The sequence below is a fragment of the Scomber scombrus genome, chromosome 7 (genome assembly GCF_963691925.1).
Source record: "Scomber scombrus chromosome 7, fScoSco1.1, whole genome shotgun sequence".
In the NCBI taxonomy this organism is placed as follows: domain Eukaryota; kingdom Metazoa; phylum Chordata; class Actinopteri; order Scombriformes; family Scombridae; genus Scomber; species Scomber scombrus.
In genome coordinates, this window is record NC_084976.1 from 31,498,749 (window position 1) to 31,519,107 (window position 20,359).

General features: G+C 40.7%; 1 protein-coding gene across 1 annotated transcript in view; it reads right to left on the minus strand.

Annotated features, from left to right (window-relative positions):
* Window positions 1–20,359, minus strand: part of col6a4a (collagen, type VI, alpha 4a) — an 85,527-nt gene that overhangs the window by 4,978 nt on the left and 60,190 nt on the right. The window contains exons 24-40 of the mRNA XM_062422093.1: window positions 19,467–19,502; window positions 19,139–19,201; window positions 18,993–19,055; window positions 15,466–15,528; window positions 14,661–14,723; window positions 13,414–13,464; window positions 13,275–13,310; window positions 11,414–11,476; window positions 11,262–11,324; window positions 10,233–10,268; window positions 10,111–10,147; window positions 9,999–10,010; window positions 6,560–7,065; window positions 4,570–4,660; window positions 3,142–3,795; window positions 1,922–2,015; window positions 727–1,052 (exon numbers count right to left, since the gene is read on the minus strand). Of these exons, the coding sequence (XP_062278077.1) occupies window positions 727–1,052; window positions 1,922–2,015; window positions 3,142–3,795; window positions 4,570–4,660; window positions 6,560–7,065; window positions 9,999–10,010; window positions 10,111–10,147; window positions 10,233–10,268; window positions 11,262–11,324; window positions 11,414–11,476; window positions 13,275–13,310; window positions 13,414–13,464; window positions 14,661–14,723; window positions 15,466–15,528; window positions 18,993–19,055; window positions 19,139–19,201; window positions 19,467–19,502 (2,257 nt within the window). The remainder of the gene's footprint in view (window positions 1–726; window positions 1,053–1,921; window positions 2,016–3,141; window positions 3,796–4,569; window positions 4,661–6,559; window positions 7,066–9,998; window positions 10,011–10,110; window positions 10,148–10,232; window positions 10,269–11,261; window positions 11,325–11,413; window positions 11,477–13,274; window positions 13,311–13,413; window positions 13,465–14,660; window positions 14,724–15,465; window positions 15,529–18,992; window positions 19,056–19,138; window positions 19,202–19,466; window positions 19,503–20,359) is intronic.

Sequence of the window (20,359 nt, forward strand, 5' to 3'; positions counted from 1 at the left end):
GTAGCCACGCCCTAATGCATACCCTGCTTTATCGTCACATATAAAATCAGGGAGGCCAAAATGTCCCAAATGAACATCATACTGCATTGAAGAAGGCTTTAAACTAGCGATTGAGACCATAAACACATTTTGAAAACGTTTACTGAGGTTAGAAATCAAGTGAGAAGTTGGTGAATTCTCCATTGACTTGTATAGAGACGGAAGTCCTTTTGACACCAAAACGGTCGCCCCCTGGTGGCCTTTTGATAGAATGCAGTTTTAAGTTACTTCCGCGTTGGTCTCATTTCAGAGGACCAGAACTCCCCACCTGGTTTCTACACTGACTGGTGTAATGTGCCTTTTCTACCACTAGGTGGCACAAAAAAGCATGTACGAACGAAGGCAACAGGTCAAAGTTCAGCAGAATGAAGAATAAGGTCCAGCAAACCCACATTGTAATGTTCCCATATGAGTACGCAGGTCGCAGGAGGATAAAGTTGTTTATTCTGCAAATGTTGCTGCAGCTTTGGCTTTTTTGGACTTGTTTTCTTTCATCAATGCAACCTGGAAACAGGTAGAGCCAGAAACCTCCACCCTGCTTCTACAGCACTCTGCACCCGTCAGTCAGGACTGAATGTAAGTTATTTATGAGTTTACATGAAGATAACAGCTCTGATCAACAGCTGCTGACTGTGTGTATCTAGCGGTGTGTATGTCTGTGTGTGTGTGTGTGTGTGTGTGTGCTACCGTTGAGATTATCTTCAGTTATGTCTGTAAGGTAAGACTGTCCGTCCCCTCTGCTCAGAGTCGCGGTGACGTCCAGCTGGCTTGTCTGAGACGGTCCTTCACCTCTGGTCAGAGTCTCGGTGAAGTCCACCTGGCTGGTCTTAGACGATCCTTCACCTGTGGTCAGAGTCTCGGTGACGTCCAGCTGACTGGTTTGAGACGGTCCTTCACCTCTGATCAGAGTCTCAATGAGGTCTAGCTGTCCGGTCTGAGTCGGGAGTCCTGACTGCTCCTGGAACGTCTCCACTTCTACCTCCGAGAATTCCTCCTGACCAACTCCAGACTGCCTGGACACACAGCAGCCAAAATACATACAGTTATGATCATATTACAGTTATACTATTATAATCCTGCTGCAGTGCTTCTACTCAGTGGTGTAAATCCTTCCTCTGATATCTGAGTCAGTGAGGTTTTATTGTGTCCATGTAGTTTAGTTTAAATTTAAAGGGTTAAAATGTGAAAATAAACGTATGAATAACTTGCACACATTCTTTTTTTGTGGACCCAGCATAAAATTTCTGCTTTTAATCCATTTAAAGAGAATATATTAGAGAATTATGGCAAAAATGTCTACGTGGTGTAACCATAAAAACTTTGTACCAAATAATTCAACTTGCTTAAAAACAGTAAATTCTCAATAAAACACCATATCAACTAGTTTGGCATGATCTTACATTATAACTTTATATTAAATAAAGGTAATGGAATGCAATTGTTCTTTTGTGGTTACACCATTTGACATTTTTAAGAGAATTCAGTCTTACTTTTGGTTTTAAAAAAATGGTGCAAATGTCATTTCAAATGATATAAAACCAACAAAAATACTAAATGTACATTTTAAACAAACCTGATGCCATATTTTTGTATTGCTCATGTTGACAACCCTTATTTGTCACTGACCATTAACTAAAGCTGTGTATTTCATTTCTGCTCTCAAAGGATGCAACTTATGATTATTTTCATAATCGTTCTGCAAATGAAATGATGCAAAATTCCTGTCACAGCTCTTCAGATTCTTTGATGTTTTGTAATTTTTTGTTTGTTCGAACAACAGTCCAAACCAAAATATATTTCATAAGAGACTAAAATATAAAAAATAAGATGCTAAGTTCCTTCTAACTGATATCATGTTAGTGTGTAATTCTGTGAGAGTTACCCGCTGAAGATAACTTGTCCTTGTCCTTGTACTTGTTCTATCAGCTGATCACAGGTCCGTTTCAAAGCAGGAGGAGGATATGTGTTTGTTTCCTCTGAAATAAGCAAAAAAAACACATTCATGCAGTGTTGAAAGAAGGATTCACACCCTTTACTTCAGTTAAAGCAGCAACGCCACGATGTTAAAATACTATATTTACAAGCAGAAGTCCTGCTTTGAAAAGTCAAAGTACTTATAAGGAAAAACAAAACAAAAAATGAGTTATACTACAGATGGAATCATGTGTAAGCATTACTTTAATGTTTTTCAGGGTAGTTTTATCTATAACACCGTTTTTATAAGCTGATAAAGCAACTGTAGCTGTCAACATGGGCACTTGGCACTTGGTTAGGTTTTAAATGATGCAGCACAATTGGAAAGTCTAGATGAGTTAGATTGAGGGTGCTATGAAAACCAAGAATGCATCAAGAACAGTTTATAACTGGCTGGATCAGGAACATAATGATAATAATGAAAGCACAGAGCAGCTGGATCAATGCAGATGGTATTTTAAAAATATTCAATCCAAATTTGGACTAAAACTTGAAGTGAAGCAAAGTCTGTAGAAGTCTAAATGAATCACATTTGACTGTTTGTGTCTGTCTCTCACTGAGCTGTCATTGATAAGATTTCAATGAAACCAACGCCGTTATCAATTCTGCTTATTAATACGATTCTTTATTGATTCACTTCTCAATTCCTCATCAGTTTTTTTTGTGGGAAAAAAAGTTGGACAGATTTCCAGTAATGCAACTGTTTTATTAACTCCTCTGTTTATCAATGACCCTGCATGCTGATGAATATATAAAACATAACTAGTAGGTAAGATAAATGGTGTCTCCTGCTTTTAGACAGTCTGGAGGCTGCACTGCCAATCTGAGCATTGATAAGAGGAATGGATAAACTCATACGATTCTGATGGATCGGACAAATTTGTAACTGATTCTAAACTTCAACCAGTTCTTGAAACCCATCCCTGTCTGCTCCCATTGAACAGTGACGGGTCCAATAAATGGGGGAACTTTTATTACTTGTTTTTGTCAATTGCTGAAAATAGTAAAATCATTGTTAATCATTGTCCTTACACCATGACTACTGCCACAAACTGAATAATGAGGAGGGCAGAGAACTGTGATCTGACTAATTGTATCCCTCTACTGTCTGAGAGAGTCTGTTCTTACTGTTGAGGGCGGAGAGGAAGACCCTGAAGAAGCGCTGGGCGTAGCCCTGCTCGTCGGCCCTCAGCCGCCCAACGTGGATCAGATGCTGCTGTACAGGCAGACTGGCCAGCTCCTCCACCTGCTTCTGGTCGTAGCGGTCGCCCACTGTCACCACAAACATCGCCACCCCTTCACACTTGGCCTTCTGGGAGATGTACTTTAGTCTGGCCCGGTCCTCGTAAGCCGCCTGGGTGCCCACCACAGTCAGAATTGCCTTCCTCCTGCGGGACTGGCTGGTCTTCCGGAGCACCTCTCTCAGAGTGTATTCCAGCGTCTGTCCCAGCGCTGAGGAGCCGCCCTGCTGCTGCATGGCTGTGATCAGGTGCCTCCTCATCTCCTGAGGGTTCTGGTATGTCTGCAGGCCAAACTCCAACTTGGGAGTCCGAGTGCCACTCTGCTGGACTACAGCCACTCTGGCCTTGTTGCCGCCCCGGCGGGGCTGCGAGCTCACAACCAGTTGCTCCACCACAGAGCCCAACAGCTGCTGGACACCAGCGTACTCATCAGCCTGCATCAGCCTGGAGCTGTCAGCCACCATCACCAGGTCCAGATCCACTTCCTGAGGCCGCAATGGTTCCTGGATGAAGGCACACTCCTCTGCACGTTTGCAGGGGTCTGAAGAAACAAGAAAATGTTATCATCCAGAAACCTGAAAACAGCTGTTGACCAGAGTAATGTATAATTAAACAGGCCTGGACAATTAAACTTGTACTTAAAGTTCCAGTCTGTCTTAAAGCAGCAGTCAGGTGTCCATATGAACAGTAAAGAAGTTTTCCTCTCTGTAATCAGACTGTTCATACTGACTATCAATGGATCTCCTTCAGATGTGCTTTCAATGTAAAGTGATGGAGGACTAAATCCACAGTGTGTCCACACAGTCATTTAAAGTAGATGATCAGCTTCTATTGAGCTTCATCAGTGTGAGTTATTATATCAGTGATATCTGACATGTTTACTGTCTGTTTAGCATCAGATTCCCTCTTAGTGGTTCCCTGTTGAGCTGTGGTGTAACCATAGTAACACAAAGACTTTGCTACTAAAAACACTGTAACGTTGAAACATAGAAGATGAAGATTTGACTCATTCAGACGACTGAAGCTTCATATTAGCTTCAGATCAACTTTTAGAAGGAGGACTGTGGGTTTAGTCCTCCATCACTTCCATTGTAAACATTATGAAGAGATCTTCTAATGGTCAGTATGAACAGGAGGAATCATTACAATGACATAACTTTGACTTTTAAAAACCCTCATAGGCCTTTTTTGGGGAAACTAAATTCAATGCTTTTAAAGATTTTTTAACACATGTTGATACCCTGAATTTGGGACTAGAACTTGGACTTTTTGACTGTGTAATTAATATAAATTATAATCCAAGCAAAAGCCTCACCGTAACATATGGCACAGTTCTGGACCCTCCTCAGGTCAGCATCCATGTCCCTCCCCAGCACTGTGAAGATGGAGGCTCCTGTGTCATCCAGCTGGGATAAAACAGCAGTTGTCATTAATCACAATGCTCACAGTGCAAAGACAAAGAGCTACAAGTTAAAAAAGGAACCAAAACATGCTTCCTCTACATTTTCTAACTGAGGAAAGTGTGATTGTTGGTTTTAGTATCGTCTTTCAGGCACTTCTGCATTTTCTTAACACCAGTGACAAATTTCTGGCAGCGGATTGTGAGTGTAATCTTACCCCGAAAAGGGAGACTGTAAGTGCAAAGAGACTTGGAATGAAGTCATGTGTTTGAGAGCCAAACAAGAATCCTCCTTCTTGGCTGAGACACTGGCTGCTCAGACTGTTTGCAGTGTCGAGGCATTAACGACAATCTGTTTTCTGCCTATTTGTCAGACTTGGCTTTACTGTCAACACAAAGACTTGGATACTCACAGCTCACTGGCCTTTGCTTTGAGGAACGTTGGGCTCAAGTCAGCAGTGAGTTTAGTTGTTTGAACTTCTTAAAGAATAAGAATTTTAAATGTAATGGGCAGAACCAAACCAACGATGAACTGATCTACAGCTGCGACTAACATTTACTTTCATTATCGATGAATCTGTGATCACATGTTTTAAAAATGTCAGTTGTTCCACCAGTAGGTCTGAATATTAAGGAGCAACTCATCTCTACATAAGAACTGTTTTCTTTGTTTGGCAGAAATCAGGTTTGTTTCTTGTCCAACTTGTCCAATAAATCTTTATAGTTGTTCTTAACCTTTGGGTCGGCCTTCCTTCCTTCCTTCCTTCCTTCCTTCCTTCCTTCCTTCCTTCCTTCCTTCCTTCCTTCCTTCCTTCCTTCCTTCCTCCCTTCCTTCCTCCCTTCCTTCTGTCCTTCCCTCCTTCCTACATTCCTTCCTTCCTTCTGTCCTTCCTTCCTTCCTTCTGTCCTTCTTTCCTTCCTAAATTCCTTCCTTCCCTCCTTCCTACATTCCTTCCTTCCTTCCTTCCTTCCTTCTTTCCTCCCTCCCTCCTACCTTCCTTCCTCCCTTCCTTCTGTCCTTCCCTCCTTCCTACATTCCTTCCTTCCTTCTGTCCTTCCTTCCTTCCTTCTGTCCTTCTTTCCTTCCTAAATTCCTTCCTTCCCTCCTTCCTACATTCCTTCCTTCCTTCCTTCCTTCTTTCCTCCCTCCCTCCTACCTTCCTTCCTCCCTTCCTTCCTCCCTCCTTACTTCCTTCCCTCCTTTGCTTTTTTCCTCCCTCCCTCCTATCTTCCTTCCTCCCTCCTTTCCTTCCTCCCTCCCTCCTTTCCTTCCTTCTTCCTCCTTTCCTTCCGTCTTCCTCCCTCCTTTCCTTCCTTCTTCCTCCCTTCCTTCCTCCTTTCCTTCCTTCTTCCTCCCTTCCTTCCTCCTTTCCTTCCTTCTTTCTCCCTTCCTTCCTTCTTCCCTTTCGAGGACAACAGGAGGGTTAAAGGCCTCACGCGGATGTGAAAGTGGAGTGAAAAGCTGGCTGTCATAGAGAAGTGGAGATGCCATAATTGTTGAATACGGGCTTAACGCTGCACATTTACAGACATTCTCTCCTGGAAGACATTAATAATGTTGTATGAGTATTGGTGGAAATAGTTGTGTGAAGGGTGTTAAAGAGAGTTTAAAGAGAAATTCAAACCCTGCATGTTTCTTCTCTTCTTGGCACTACTGACTTATCATTGTATAAAGTTGATCTGATTGTTATAATTGGGATTTTGGAAGGTTTTGGAAGCTATTCGACCATCCAGCAAGCAGTGCTGACAGAGTATACTGGTGCCTTAACGCTGATTTCTACACTTCTACAGGATCTTGGACCAGCCTGAAGGGATATTTCACTTTGAAGAACTGAAATAAAAATTTTGGCTGTGATTCTTGTGACTGAACAATAGGAAATGGCTCTCCGTTGATGAACACACCCACCTCCAACGCTTGACGAATAGCATTTGTATCTTCCGTCACTTCAGTCAGTGAGATGATCGCAGGGACGATGTTCGAACCCCGATACTCCATTACGGCGGTAACAATGTCGCTAGTATCCTGTGACGCTCCGGCGGTGAAAAACACGGCCACCTTCCTCATCAACACTCCTGCACGGGTGCGTTTGAAGATGTTCTGACCTACGAAGCTCATCGAGGCTCCCAGATGGCGCCCGTTGGATGAGCGCTCCGGGGCGATGTTCTTCACAGCTTCGATGAGCTGGGACTTGCGGCGGTAGTCCTGGAAACGGATCAGGTACTTGGTGTGGGCGCTGTATGCCACCACGGCCACGCGGGCGCCCGTCGGACAGTTGCTCTCAGCGATGGAGATGTCGTTCAGCAGAGAGAGGAGGGCACTGCGCTGCCTCTCGAAGGCCTGGGTGGACACATTCTGCGACATGTCCAGGCCGAACACCAGCTCGGTGGGGTACGCCGGACACTCTGACCGATCTGAAAACAACCGCTCGTATTAATCAGAAAACAAAACACTGACTCAGCTTTCAAGTTGATATCCAGGGTTGGTTTGACTGAAGCAGCACATTTATATTTATTAAGAAGACAGTTATATAATCTATCACCAAAGGAGTTCAACCTTTGTGTCGTCCTCCCGGGTCAAATTGACCCCGTCTGTTTTGACTGTTCATTCTTTCCTCCCTTTCTTCCTTCCTTCTGTCCTTCCTTTCCTTCCTCCCTCCTTTCCTCCTCCTTTCTTTCCTTCCTTCTTCCTCCATTCCTTCCTCCCTCATTTCCTTCTTTCTTCCTCCCTTCCTTCCTCCCTCATTTCCTTCTTTCTTCCTCCCTTCCTTCCTTCCTTCCTCCCTCCCTCCTTTCTTACTTCTTCCTTCTTTCCTTCCTTCTTCCCTCCCTCCTTTCCTTCCTTCTTCCTCCCGTCCTTCCTTCCTCCCTCCCTCCTTTCTTACTTCTTCCTCCTTTCCTTCCTTCCTCCCTCCCTCCTTTCCTTCCTTCCTCCCTCCCTCCTTTCCTTCCTCCCTCCTTTCCTTCTTTCTTCCTTCCTTCCTTCCTTGACTCGAGGACAACAGGAGGGTTAAAAGTTTTACCAAAGATCTGTTTCTGATTGTTTCTCACTGATCTTCTTGCTGAAAACATCAGAATATTTAACACATATTTCTTCACATACGACATTCGCCATGTGGGATGAACAGTGTGTGCAGAAAGATGTTGTTCAGCAGTAGAAAAACACTTTCATTTGCACTTCGGTACTTTCCAGACATGAGCAACGCACATCAGAAGAGTCAGCTCTTATTTATCAGAACTTTAGATGAATTGCAGCTGAGCTCAGTTGTCTCAGTAAATAATAATCCAACAGTTCGTTCCCCATGATGCTACATTTCCACAGGTTTATTAAATGTCCCCCTACACTCACTGGCTGCCTCATCATTAGTTACAATCTAATAGGAGAAGGAATCACCAGAGGCTCTACGATACAATATTATCATGATACGATTTTGCAATTTTAAATATTCATTATTCATAATTTTTTCAGAGCCTGATCTCTCAGAAATACGTGACAGGGGCACGACTTCTTAACACTGAATTTCGTGATGGGGACACGTAATGTGTCAAATTTACGTGTCCCAAATCACGGAAACAATACCAATGTAAAATCAATGGGAATCCTCTTTCGTGGTGGACACACAGATTCCCCGGTTCAACAACGTCACTGCGGGACGGTAATTAATACTGTTTTCTAATCTATAAATCTTTTATTTAATCGTTATTTTTAATAGTGATTTAACTGAATTTATTATAGTGCATTAAATATGATTTTTTGTTGTCTAAAAAACAGGTTGTGTATGATATAACTGTCATTTTGGTGTAATGAGGTAGTTATTATTATCATTATATTGAATGGTGTTCTGAATAGTTTGTCCACTCCATTAACAGACATGAGATGGGCAAAATATTAGGAACACCAGTCAATATAAATCACCCGAATACACCACCACCACTTAGTACGACCTCAGTAATAAACATACAGCAGGATTATCACTTTGTTTGACAATGTTAACAAAAACTGAAAATGTATAAACTTGAAAAAAGTAGAATTTAAAGCAGAGTTGTTGTGTTGGATTGAATCAGATTGCACAGCTGTTCCTAATGAAGTGGCAGCTGAGTGTTTATGTTTCTCTGAGGCAGCAAATAAATGTCCACTGACTGTCTGAATAATAAACTTGTGTTATTGAACTATAAACAGGAAACTGGACATAAACAACGGACACTAAAGTCATTTGTCTTACTCACTGCTGTTACTCTCATTTGTCTTACTCACTGCTCTTACTCACTGTCTTACTCTGTCTGAAAACACTGCGTGTTTTCAGACAGAACGTCAAGCTAATTCTAGATCTGGCGCAATTACATACAAAGTTAATGTCGCAAGAAGACATGAATTCGCCCCAGAAGTCGTGAATTCGCCTAAAATAACGTGAATCCGCCTGAGAAGACATTCATTCAATTGAGAAGACGTAAATTCACCCGAGAAAACGTGAATTCGCCCGAGAAGACATTAATTCAATCGAGAAGACGTGAATTTGCCCCAGAAGACGTGAATTCAAACCAGAAGACGTGAATTCACCTAAAAAAACGTGAATCCACCTGAGAAGACGTGATTTCACCTAAGAAAACGTGAATTCGCCCAGTCAGGCATGAGCTGAAAAATGTCCGATCTTGAATATTTTGGCCCTAAATGTTATACGTAAAGAATTTAAACATAAACACACATTTTTTTTGCAATGATTCCTCAAATGTCAAATCAAACACTGTAATGGAAGCTGTGATATTTAACAGTTTAACTATAAACTTTATTGTATAAAATAGCATCACTGTTACCTCATTGGGAATTTAATAATTATAATTAGCTATGAATTAAAGGAATATATATCGGTAGATAATATAAGCTGACTGATATATCGGTCGGGCTTTAATCTTGAGTGAAAACTTTGTATCGTACCCTGGAGCTTCATAAAAGTGCTTCCTGGAGAGCAGACAGCAGGTGAGAAAACAGACTGGATGGAAATGACGGAAAGAATCAAAATCTCTGATGAGTTCTGAGCTCAGAAAGAACAAAAAGCCTTATTATTATTATTTTGAACGCGTTGGCTTTTGACTGCATGTTGGTAAACCTGTTTTAAATGTGCTCCACTCTACTATTCTTTATATTATTATTTTTTCTATGGAGATATTTCTTTGGTTTCAGGGAGGTGATTAGTTCATAAGTTACATCTGGAGAGAACATTACGTAACTGCCTTCGTCCAAAATCAACAGGAGCTGATGCTGAAGAAACTTGAAGAGGTTTGAAATGAGATCTCTGGTTTGTACCGGACTCATCAGATTGTTCAGAGAGAGAAAATGAAGATGTACTCACCCATGGAACATGCTGAGTGGAGAGAAGAAAACATATATTAGAGTTGAACTGCAGTTTTATGAACCAATGAAATGAGATCAGAACATTTGGTCCTCAGTGAATTGTGACTTACCACAGTTATCCCTGATGTACGTGATCAGCTGACACTCCTGAGGCAACAGAACACATGACATGTGTAAGATTTAATATTTGCCTTTAAAGGTGGCATGTGATGTGAATTTAAGGTGGACTTACAGTCATGCCTTTGCCTCCTGCAGGACCTTTGTGACCCTGGATGGACGAAAAGGAGAAGTTATTAACTTTGATCATTTACTATCATTTACAAACTATTTTCAATTATTGTCAGCAGTGTTGGGGGGTAACGTTAGAGTAATCTGATTACTTTTTAATGTAATGAGTAACATAATGTGTTAGTTCTCAGTTGTTTAGGAAGAAAGGAAGGAAGGAAGGATGGAAAGAAGGACAGAAGGAAGGAAGGCAAGATGGAAGAAAGGGAGGAAGAAAGGAAGGAAGGAATGAAGGAAGGAAGGAAGGATAGATGGAAAGAAGGAAGGAAGGAAGGAAGGATAGATGGAAGGAAGGAAGGATGGAAGGAAGGAAGGATGGAAAGAAGGACAGAAGGAAGGAAGGCAAGATGGAAGAAAGGGAGGAAGAAAGGAAGGAAGGATATATAGAAGGAAAGAAGGAAGAAAGGGAGGAAGGACTGAAGGGAGGAAGGATAGATGGAAGGAAAGAAGGACAGAAGGAAGAAAGGAAGGAATGAAGGATAGATGGAAGGAAGGAAGGAAGGAAGGAAGGAAGGAAGGATGGAAGGAAGGATGGAAAGAAGGACAGAAGGAAGAAAGGAAGAAAGGAAGGAAGGAAGGAAGGATAGATGGAAGGATAGAAGGAAGAAAGGGAGGAAGGAAGGATAGATGGAAGGAATGAAAGACAGAAGGAAGAAAGGGAAGAAGGAAGGAAGGAAGGAAGGAATGATAGATGCAAGGAAGAAAGGAAGGATAGATGGAAGGAAGGAAAGAAGGATAGATGGAAGTAAAGAAGGACAGAAGGAAGAAAGGGAAGAAGGAAGGAAGAAAGGAAGGATAGATGGAAGGAAGGAAGGATAGATGGAAGTAAAGAAGGACATAAGGAAGAAAGGGAAGAAGGAAGGAAGGACAGAAGTAAGGAAGGACAGAAGGAAGAAAGGAAGGAATGAAGGAAGGAAGGAAGGAAGGAAGGAAGGACAGAAGGAAGATAATGATAATGAAGATAATAAAAACTCACCCGGTGTCCTGAATATCCCGGCTCTCCCTTCCCTCCTGATTCTCCCGACCTGCCCGAGTTCCCCTGCAGCGATATAATAATAATTAATATAACTGATAATAAATATAAATAATAATAATAATAATATCACAGGTGTGTTTGTTGCTGCCCACCCCGCGACCGATGTTCCCTTTACGTCCCGGGTTTCCTTTGGATCCCTCCAGTCCGTACTCACCCTGAAAACAACACCAACACATATTTAATAATCAAGTTTACACAGGAAGCATCTTGTTATTGTTTCTCATGGTTTGGCTCCGTGTTGTCTTTGGATATCTAAACATAATCACTCAAAGAAAAGATTAAATGTCATTTTAATATCTCACAACTTCCTGACCAGATAAACACTTTGAGTTTGAGTTGTTTCAGTTCACGGTGTCGGAGTTCAAGGCTGGAAAAACATTTGGATCAAAACCAGAAGATACAACATAAATTCAACATGTCTTTAATAGTTTTACTCATATTCTGCAGTTCTGTGACTGAGTCTGAAAACGTCTCCGTGAGAGTTTCGAGCTTCTTCAAAAAATTAACTGACAAGAAAAAGCTACTGCAAGTTCATTTATCTCCATTATGTTTTCTACACAGAGAATTTGACCTTTTTTATTATAATACCTTTAGTATTAGGGCCAGACTGAGAGAATTTTTTTTTTTTTGGGAAATTACGAAAATAAAGTCGTAATATTACGAGAATAAAGTCGTAATGTTAGGAGAATAAAGTCGCAATGTTAGGAGAATAAAGTCGTAATATTAAGAGAATAAAGTCGTAATATTAGGAGAATGAAGTCGTAATATTAAGAGAATAAAGTCGTAATGTTAGGAGAATAAAGTCGTAATATTAGGAGAATAAAGTCGTAATATTAGGAGAATAAAGTCGTAATATTAAGAGAATAAAGTCGTAATATTAAGAGAATAAAGTCGTAATATTAGGAGAATAAAGTCGTAATATTAAGAGAATAAAGTCGCAATGTTAGGAGAATAAAGTCGCAATGTTAAGAGAATAAAGTCGTAATATTAAGAGAATAAAGTCGTAATATTAAGAGAATAAAGTCGTAATATTAAGAGAATAAAGTCGTAATATTAAGAGAATAAAGTCGCAATGTTAAGAGAATAAAGTCGTAATATTAAGAGAATAAAATCATAATGTTACGAGAATAAAGTCGTAATATTAAGAGAATAAAGTCGTTTTGTTGAGCATCTTGTGAAGTTATACTTTGGTATCGGTAAATAAGGAAATACTTCATCTTTTGGCTCATCAGCATCAAATTATTATCAGTATCAGGACTTTGAAACGACTGAGTCTGTTTGGAAGAAAGAAACACACGGACTTGGAAGAAATTACTTCCTGAAGTAACGCTCGGTAGTCCAGCAAATGTGTTTCCTCCTTTTTGTTGAGAACTACAGTGACTTTTTTGTTTTTTTTGTTTTTTAAGATGTATTTTTTAACAGGAAACAGGGAGGAAGAGGGGAATGACTCGCAGCAAAGGTCCAGTGAGCTGAGAGCTGAGAGGCACAGACGTGAAGGAGGAGTTTCATTCTGTATTCCTGTTTAAATGTTTTCCTTTAAATGATTATTCTAGTAGTAAAACAGAAGCAGATTAATCGTCTATCTATCAGTTTATCGACTAATAATTGCAGCATTACAGATTATAAAATCCATTTTCTCAACACTGCATGAACAATGATGATATATGATCTAACTTTAGTTTTTAATGATTTAAGATATGAGTCACTGTCTGTCTGTGAGAAACATAAACACAGATGCTTCGACCTCCTTCGTTCTGATGGCTCATTCTCTTAATAATCTGTGAACTATTGGGGAAACTCCAGATGAGTTTTTTTTAAATATTATTCCTGGTTTCACCTCCAGCTCACTGTGATGTTTGGAGCATGAACAGGCGATTGTTCCCAGCTGGGTCACAGCTCACATTCATCCATCTTTTCATTCTGTAAAAGGGTTTTATGATGTGATAAACTCACCGATAAACCGGGGTAACCAGGGAAACCAGGATCTCCCTGTGTGGAGAAGGATAGAGGGAAGGTTTGTTTTTATTTATTATTAATTATTCAAATCAAACACAACACTTTAAAAATAAAAAAATGGGTAAGTTGTCTTTACCTTAGCACCTTTGGATCCTGCAGGTCCATAACCGTCTTTACCATCCTGACCCTGGAACACACACACACACACACACACACACACACACACACACACACACACACACACACACACACACACACACACACACACACACACACACACACACACACGTAGTCATTATCTCGTCATACATTAAACAGTTTACATTAACCTGTGTATATAAACCACAGCTGGAATGCACTGTGCTTTAAACTGACCTTATAAAGTTGGATTAGACAAAAAAAAAGACATCTGTGGTGTTTTTACAAGCTGTTAAATGTCAAAACGGGTCAAATGTGACCTGAACAGTATGTAAGAGTTAAGATAGAAAAGGACCAAAAGGTATAAGTGTTTGTTTTAAGGAGGTGTTGTTAGTTATGATCCACTGATTCAAACTGCTCATCAGTATATAAAGTAGATAATATTTGTTCCACCTTAACCAGCTACAACATTAAAACACTCACATGTTTATGCATCAATAATAAACTTGTGTTAATGTTATAACTCTTATGGACAATTCTTCTTTCTACGTTGATTTTTTAAAATTTAGTGTTTAGTATTTGACAGTACGACGGAGTATTAGGGCCAGACTAAGAGAACATTTTTTAATTTTTTGGGGGGGAAATTAGGAGAATAAAGTCGTAATATTGCGAGAATAAAGTCATAATATTGCGAGAATAAAGTCGTAATATTACAAAAATAAAGTCGTAATATTGAGAGAATAAAGTCGTAATATTGCGAGTATAAAGTCATAATATTGCGACAATAAAGTCATAATATTGCGAGAATAAAGTCGTAATATTAGGAGAATAAAGTCGTAATATTGCGACAATAAAGTCATAATATTGCGAGAATAAAGTCGTAATATTGCGACAATAAAGTCGTAATATTGCGAGAATAAAGTCGTAATATTGCGACAATAAAGTCGTAATATTAGGAGAATAAAGTCGTAATATTGCGAGAATAAAGTCGTAATATTGCAAGAATAAAGTCGTAAATTACGATAATAAAGTCGTAATATTACGAAAATAAAGTCATAATATTACAAGAAAAAAGTCATACTATTGCGAGAATAAAGTCGTAAATTACGATAATAAAGTCGTAATATTATGAGAACTCTGCGTTAAAATGAGGAATGTTGATCATCTTGTGAAGTTATACTCTGGTATCGGTTTTACTGCTGCATGTTTACGTCATTAAAGGATCAGTTTATCTCAGCTTCTTACCGGCAGTCCTCTGGGTCCCAGCGATCCGAGAACACCTTGAGGTCCTGGATCTCCTGGTTGGCCCTTCAGCAACGACAAATAAACACATTCAACAAACTGGACTCAACTTCCTGTTAGATCAACTGCACTAAACTTTACATTAATCAGTTTGAGATGTTCAATGTTTTTCTTAGTTAAAGTAAGAAAAACATTGAAATTGCTGTTACTTCAATAGGAATAGTATCATTTACAGTATTTGGATCTACAGTAGGATCTACAGTAGGAGGTTCTACAGTAGGAGGATCTACAGTAGGAGGATCTACAGTAGGAGGATCTACAGTAGGAGGTTCTACAGTAGGAGGATCTACGGTAGGATCTACAGTAGGATCTACAGTAGGATCTACAGTAGGAGGTTCTACAGTAGGAGGATCTACAGTAGGATCTACGGTAGGATCTACAGTAGGATCTACAGTAGGAGGATCTACAGTAGGAGGTTCTACAGTAGGAGGATCTACAGTAGGATCTACAGTAGGATCTACAGTAGGATCTACAGTAGGAGGATCTACAGTAGGAGGTTCTACAGTAGGAGGATCTACAGTAGGAGGTTCTACAGTAGGAGGAACTACAGTAGGAGGTTCTAAAGTAGGATCTACGGTAGGATCTACAGTAGGAGGATCTACAGTAGGAATATCTACAGGAGGAGGTTCTACAGTAGGAGGATCTACAGTAGGAAGATCTACAGTAGTTATCTGGAGATAATTTAGATAATTCAATGTTCAGTTAAGTGAGTCTCAGACTGATCGTTACCATGACTACAGTCACTCACCTTCTGTCCGGTCCCACCGCGGCGTCCGTTCAGTCCTGCTTTACCGGGGGAACCGGGTCGACCCTGCAGGGAAACCAGACCACTGTTACACAGAGTTACTATAATACTCATTATATTCACTACTGACTCAATGTTTGGTCTTTAAAATGTCAGAAAACGGTGAAAAATGTCTCCCAGAATATCACTTATTTAATATCTATCATTCTTTTGTGGTTACACCATTTGACATTTTCAGGTGCAAATGTCATTTCAAATGATATAAAACCAACAAAAATACTAAATGTACATTTTAACAAACCTGATGCTGCTTTTAAAACTAGTTTTACCCAGGCGGGGAGTTCTGGTCCTCTGAAATGATGCCAATGAGGAAGTAACTTAAAACTGCATTCTATCAAAAGGCCACCAGGGGGCGACCGTTTTGGTGTCAAAAGGACTTCCGTCTCTATACAAGTCAATGGAGAATTCACCAACTTCTCACTTGATTTCTAACCTCAGTAAACGTTTTCAAAATGTGTTTATGGTCTCAATCGCTAGTTTAAAGCCTTCTTCAATGCAGTATGATGTTCATTTGGGACATTTTGGCCTCCCTGATTTTATATGTGACGATAAAGCAGGGTATGCATTAGGGCGTGGCTACGTCGTGATTGACAGGTTGATTGGTTCACAGGTTCAGGAGGGCGCCTCATGCTCCTCCTGATGCCCATGTAACTAGAATCCATGTTTTTATTTTTCCCAGCATGCACCTGAAATTTTCAAGATGGCGCTGCTCAGATCCGATACTATTGGCCTCCGAGCAGCAGTCCACAAACCACGGATGTTACGTCCATTTCTTATATACAGTCTATGGTTAAAACCAACAAAAATACTAAATGTACATTTTAACAAATCTGATGCTGCTTTTAAAACTAGTTTTAACTGATTTATGAATTTATTAGCTGATTGAATACATGTTTCAGACACAGTATAGAACATTTAAACAGATTTTAGATGAAGAAAAACCAGCTGGTTGTTTTCAGTCATGGAGCTTAATTAACGAGCTTCATTTGTTATTAGTGGGAGCACATTATAAACACAACAATAAGCAAGCTGATGATGGAGTCACACTGTATGTTTATAAAATAATAATAATAACTGCACGGTTCATTTTCTCTGCCCTTAACCCTCCTGTTGTCCTTGAGTCAAGGAAGGAAGGGAGGAAAAAGGAAGGAAAGGAGGAAGGAAGGGAGGAAGAAGGAAGGAAAGGAGGGAGGAAGGAAGGAAGGAAAGGAGGGAGGAAAGAAAGACAGAAGAAGGGAGGGAGTAAGGAAAAGAAGGAAGGAAGGAAGGAAGGAAGGAAGGAAAGAAGGAATGGAGGAAAGAGAGAGGAAGGAAAGAAAGAGAGATGGAGGGAGGGAGGAAGGACAGACAGAAGGAAGGAAGGAAGGAAGGAAGGAAGGAAGGAAGGAAGGAAGGAAGGAAGGAAGGAAAGAAGGAAGGGAGGAAAGAGAGAGGAAGGAAAGAAAGAGAGATGGAGGGAGGGAGGGAGGAAGGAAAGAAGGAAGGGAGGAAAGAGAGAGGAAGTAAAGAAAGAGAGAAGGAGGGAGGGAGGAAGGACAGACAGAAGGAAGGAAGGAAGGGAGGAAAGAAGGAACAGTCAAAACAGACAGGGTCAAATGAAGCTGTTGGCTCTGTGCAGTCGGGTCAGCGGACCAGAACTGAACTGCAGCACTTTAATTACTCACAGATTGAGATGAAATGTGTGGTTTAACTATGTGGAAACTAAAATATAAACAGTAATTTAGTGATAACGAGCTGAAGAAATTGAATTTAGAGAAACTAAAGAAGCTGAAACTCTAAACTTGATTTACTGTGATTACTTCTTCTGCTTCCAATCGGACCACTAAATGTTCTGAGGAGGTAGTTTCATTGTTCAGTTCCTGTAAATGAAGCATTGCGTCTCTTACAGGGAAGCGAGAGGTTTGTCTCAGCAGCTACAGATCAGATGTGTGTGTGTGTGTGTGTGCGTGTGTGTGTCTGTGTGTGTGTGCGTGTGTGTGTCTGTGTGTGTGTGTGTGTGTGTGTGTGTTGAAGGAACCAGCTGTGAGTTCTTTCTGCTCTGTTTACTTTAACGACTCATAAATAAAGATAATGGGAGAGACGTCAGATCTACACACTGAATGGCTGAAACGGATCCAATCAGAACCTTTAACACAAAGGAGTCAAACATGAGGCCCGAGGGCCAGAACGGGCCCGCCGAGGAGTCCAATCCGGCCCACTTTCCTTCCTGTCTTCTTTTCCTTCCATCTTTTTCTTTTTTCACTTCCTGTCTTCTCTTCCTTCCTTCCATCTTTCTTCCTTCCTTCCTTCCTTCCATCTTTCCTTCCTTCCTTCCATCTGTCCTTTCTTCCTTCCTTCCATCTTTCCTTTCTTCCTTCCATCTTTCTTTCCTTCCATCCATCTGTCCTTCCTTCCTTCTTTCCATTTTTCCTTCCTTTCTTCCTTCCTTCCTTCCACCCATCTGTCCTTCCTTCCTTCCTTCATTCCTTCCATCTTTCCTTCCTTCCTTCCTTCCTCCCTCCCTTCCATCTTTCCTTCCTGTCTTCTCTACCTTCCTTCCTTCCTTCCTTCCTCCCTCCCTTCCATCTTTCTTTCATGTCTTCTCTTCCTTCCTTCCTTCCTTCCTTCCTTCCTTCCTTCCTTCCTTCCTTCCCTCCATCTCTTTAATGATCCGTCCCTCATCGGATCATATTTGGCTGTTTTTGGCCCTTGAATGAAAATGAGTTTGATCTTCCAGCTTGAACACATATTCTGTGTGATATTAGATTAGACTTGATGTTGATGACATTATACATCAGCTGAAATCTGATTTTTCATCTGTTTTTCCCAGATGACTTGAATGCAGCATTAAATGACTACATCTAGCCTACCACATACAGCCTACTGTACATGACATGCCACTGTGTTTTTGATTGTTGGTATTTTCCAAGCATCCAATAGTTGCTGTTTTTTTTTTGTTTTTTTACAATATGATGATATTCAGTGACTCTTGACATTACAGTATCACTGCTGCAAATCACAGGTTAATTGCAGATGAAATTTGCATTGATTAGCTCTACAAAGACAAGAAAACGATCTTTGTAATATCGAGATAACGAAATAATAAGTCGTTATAACGAGAAAACAGTGCAAAAAAAAGGAGAAAAAAAACAAATAAAAAAGGTGGATGGCCGTTCTCGGCTTCCATAGATGTGATTTCTGTGTCTGGACAATATTTAAATCCAGAGGTCTGACATCAGCTGTCACAGTCGGGGACCGATGGTTTGTGACTCGCAGTACTTAAAATGTCATAGAACTAGCAAACACTCGTTAAGTAAGAGTCACTTTGGAGAGTTTACTTTACTAACCGAGGACACTGAGGTCATGTAGAGACTTTTAAAATAAAGCAACACAGATATTTAAATGAATGAGATTAAATTTCCTTTATCGTTTTTTATGACTTTATGTTGTTGTTGTTATCATCAGCTGATCTGGGGTCAGAGTTGACGTACCTGAGGTCCAGGAAGTCCAGGGATTCCTCTCGGCCCAGGTTGACCTCTGACCCCGAGGGTTCCCTAAAGAAACACAACAGTTTAACACACAGAGACACGTTTACATTATGAACTTCCTGTTTCCTCTGATTGGTCGGTTCACTCACCTGTGGACCTGAAGCACCTGGAACGCCTGTTAGTCCGGGACCGCCAGGAGGTCCTGGTGCTCCCTGCAGGAACACACACACACACACACACACACACACACACACACACACACACACACACACACACACACACACACACACACACACACACACACACACACACACACAGAGAGACACACACACACACACAGAGAGACACACACACACACAGTCTTGTTTAGAATGTAAAGTAGCACTAACAGCATTGTGTGTGTATGTGTGTGTGTGTGTGTGTGTGTGTGTGTGTGTGTGTGTGTGTGTGTGTGTGTTTTATGATTTCTTCTCCCACCTTGTTACCGAGCGTTCCTCTCCTTCCATCTGGACCCTGAACACAGAAAAACACACAAACTGTTACTGAAGTATTATTATATAGTTAGTAGTTTTCCTTCCTTTTTCCTCCCTCCCTTCCTTCTTTCCTTCTTCCTCCCTCCCTTCCTTGACTCGAGGACAACAGGAGGGTTAAACATATTATATATATATTATTTTATATATATATATTTTTAGTCTGCCACTAATGTTTAAAATCACTGAAACAGAATCAAACGTCAACATGTGGTTAACTTTTTAACTTTCTCTTTTTATTAGGAACAAACCGCCTTTCACTCTCTTCTTCACTTGAGTTTAATTTCCTGCCTTGATTTGTCTCAGAAACAATAAAAGATGCTATAAACAGTTTGTTTTAGGTGTGGACAGACCTGACTCTATAAAACATGCTGTTAACGTGTTTATTTAACCAGTAAACAGCAACAAGTTGATGATGAGGAAGATTTTTCTTCTTTAATATGTTTAATTATATCTGTCATCTCCATTTAACCCTCCTGTTGTCCTCCAGTCAAGGAAGGAAGGGAGGGAGGGAGGGAGGGAGGAAGGAAGGAGGGAAGGAAGGAAGGAAAGGAGGGAGGAAGGAAGGAAGGGAGGAAAGGAAAGAAGGAAGGAGGAAGGAAGGGAGGGAAGAAGGAAGGAAGGGAGGGAGGAAGGAAGGAAGGAAGGAAGGAAAGAAAGAAGTAGGGAGGGAAGAGAGAGAAAGGAAAGAAAGAGAGAAGGAGGGAGGGAGGGAGGAAGGAAAGAAGTAGGGAGGGAGGAAGGAAAGAAAGAAGGAAGGGAGGAAAGAGAGAGAAAGGAAAGAAAGAGAGAAGGAGGGAGGGAGGGAGGAAGGAAAGAAGGAAGGAAGGAAAGAAAGAA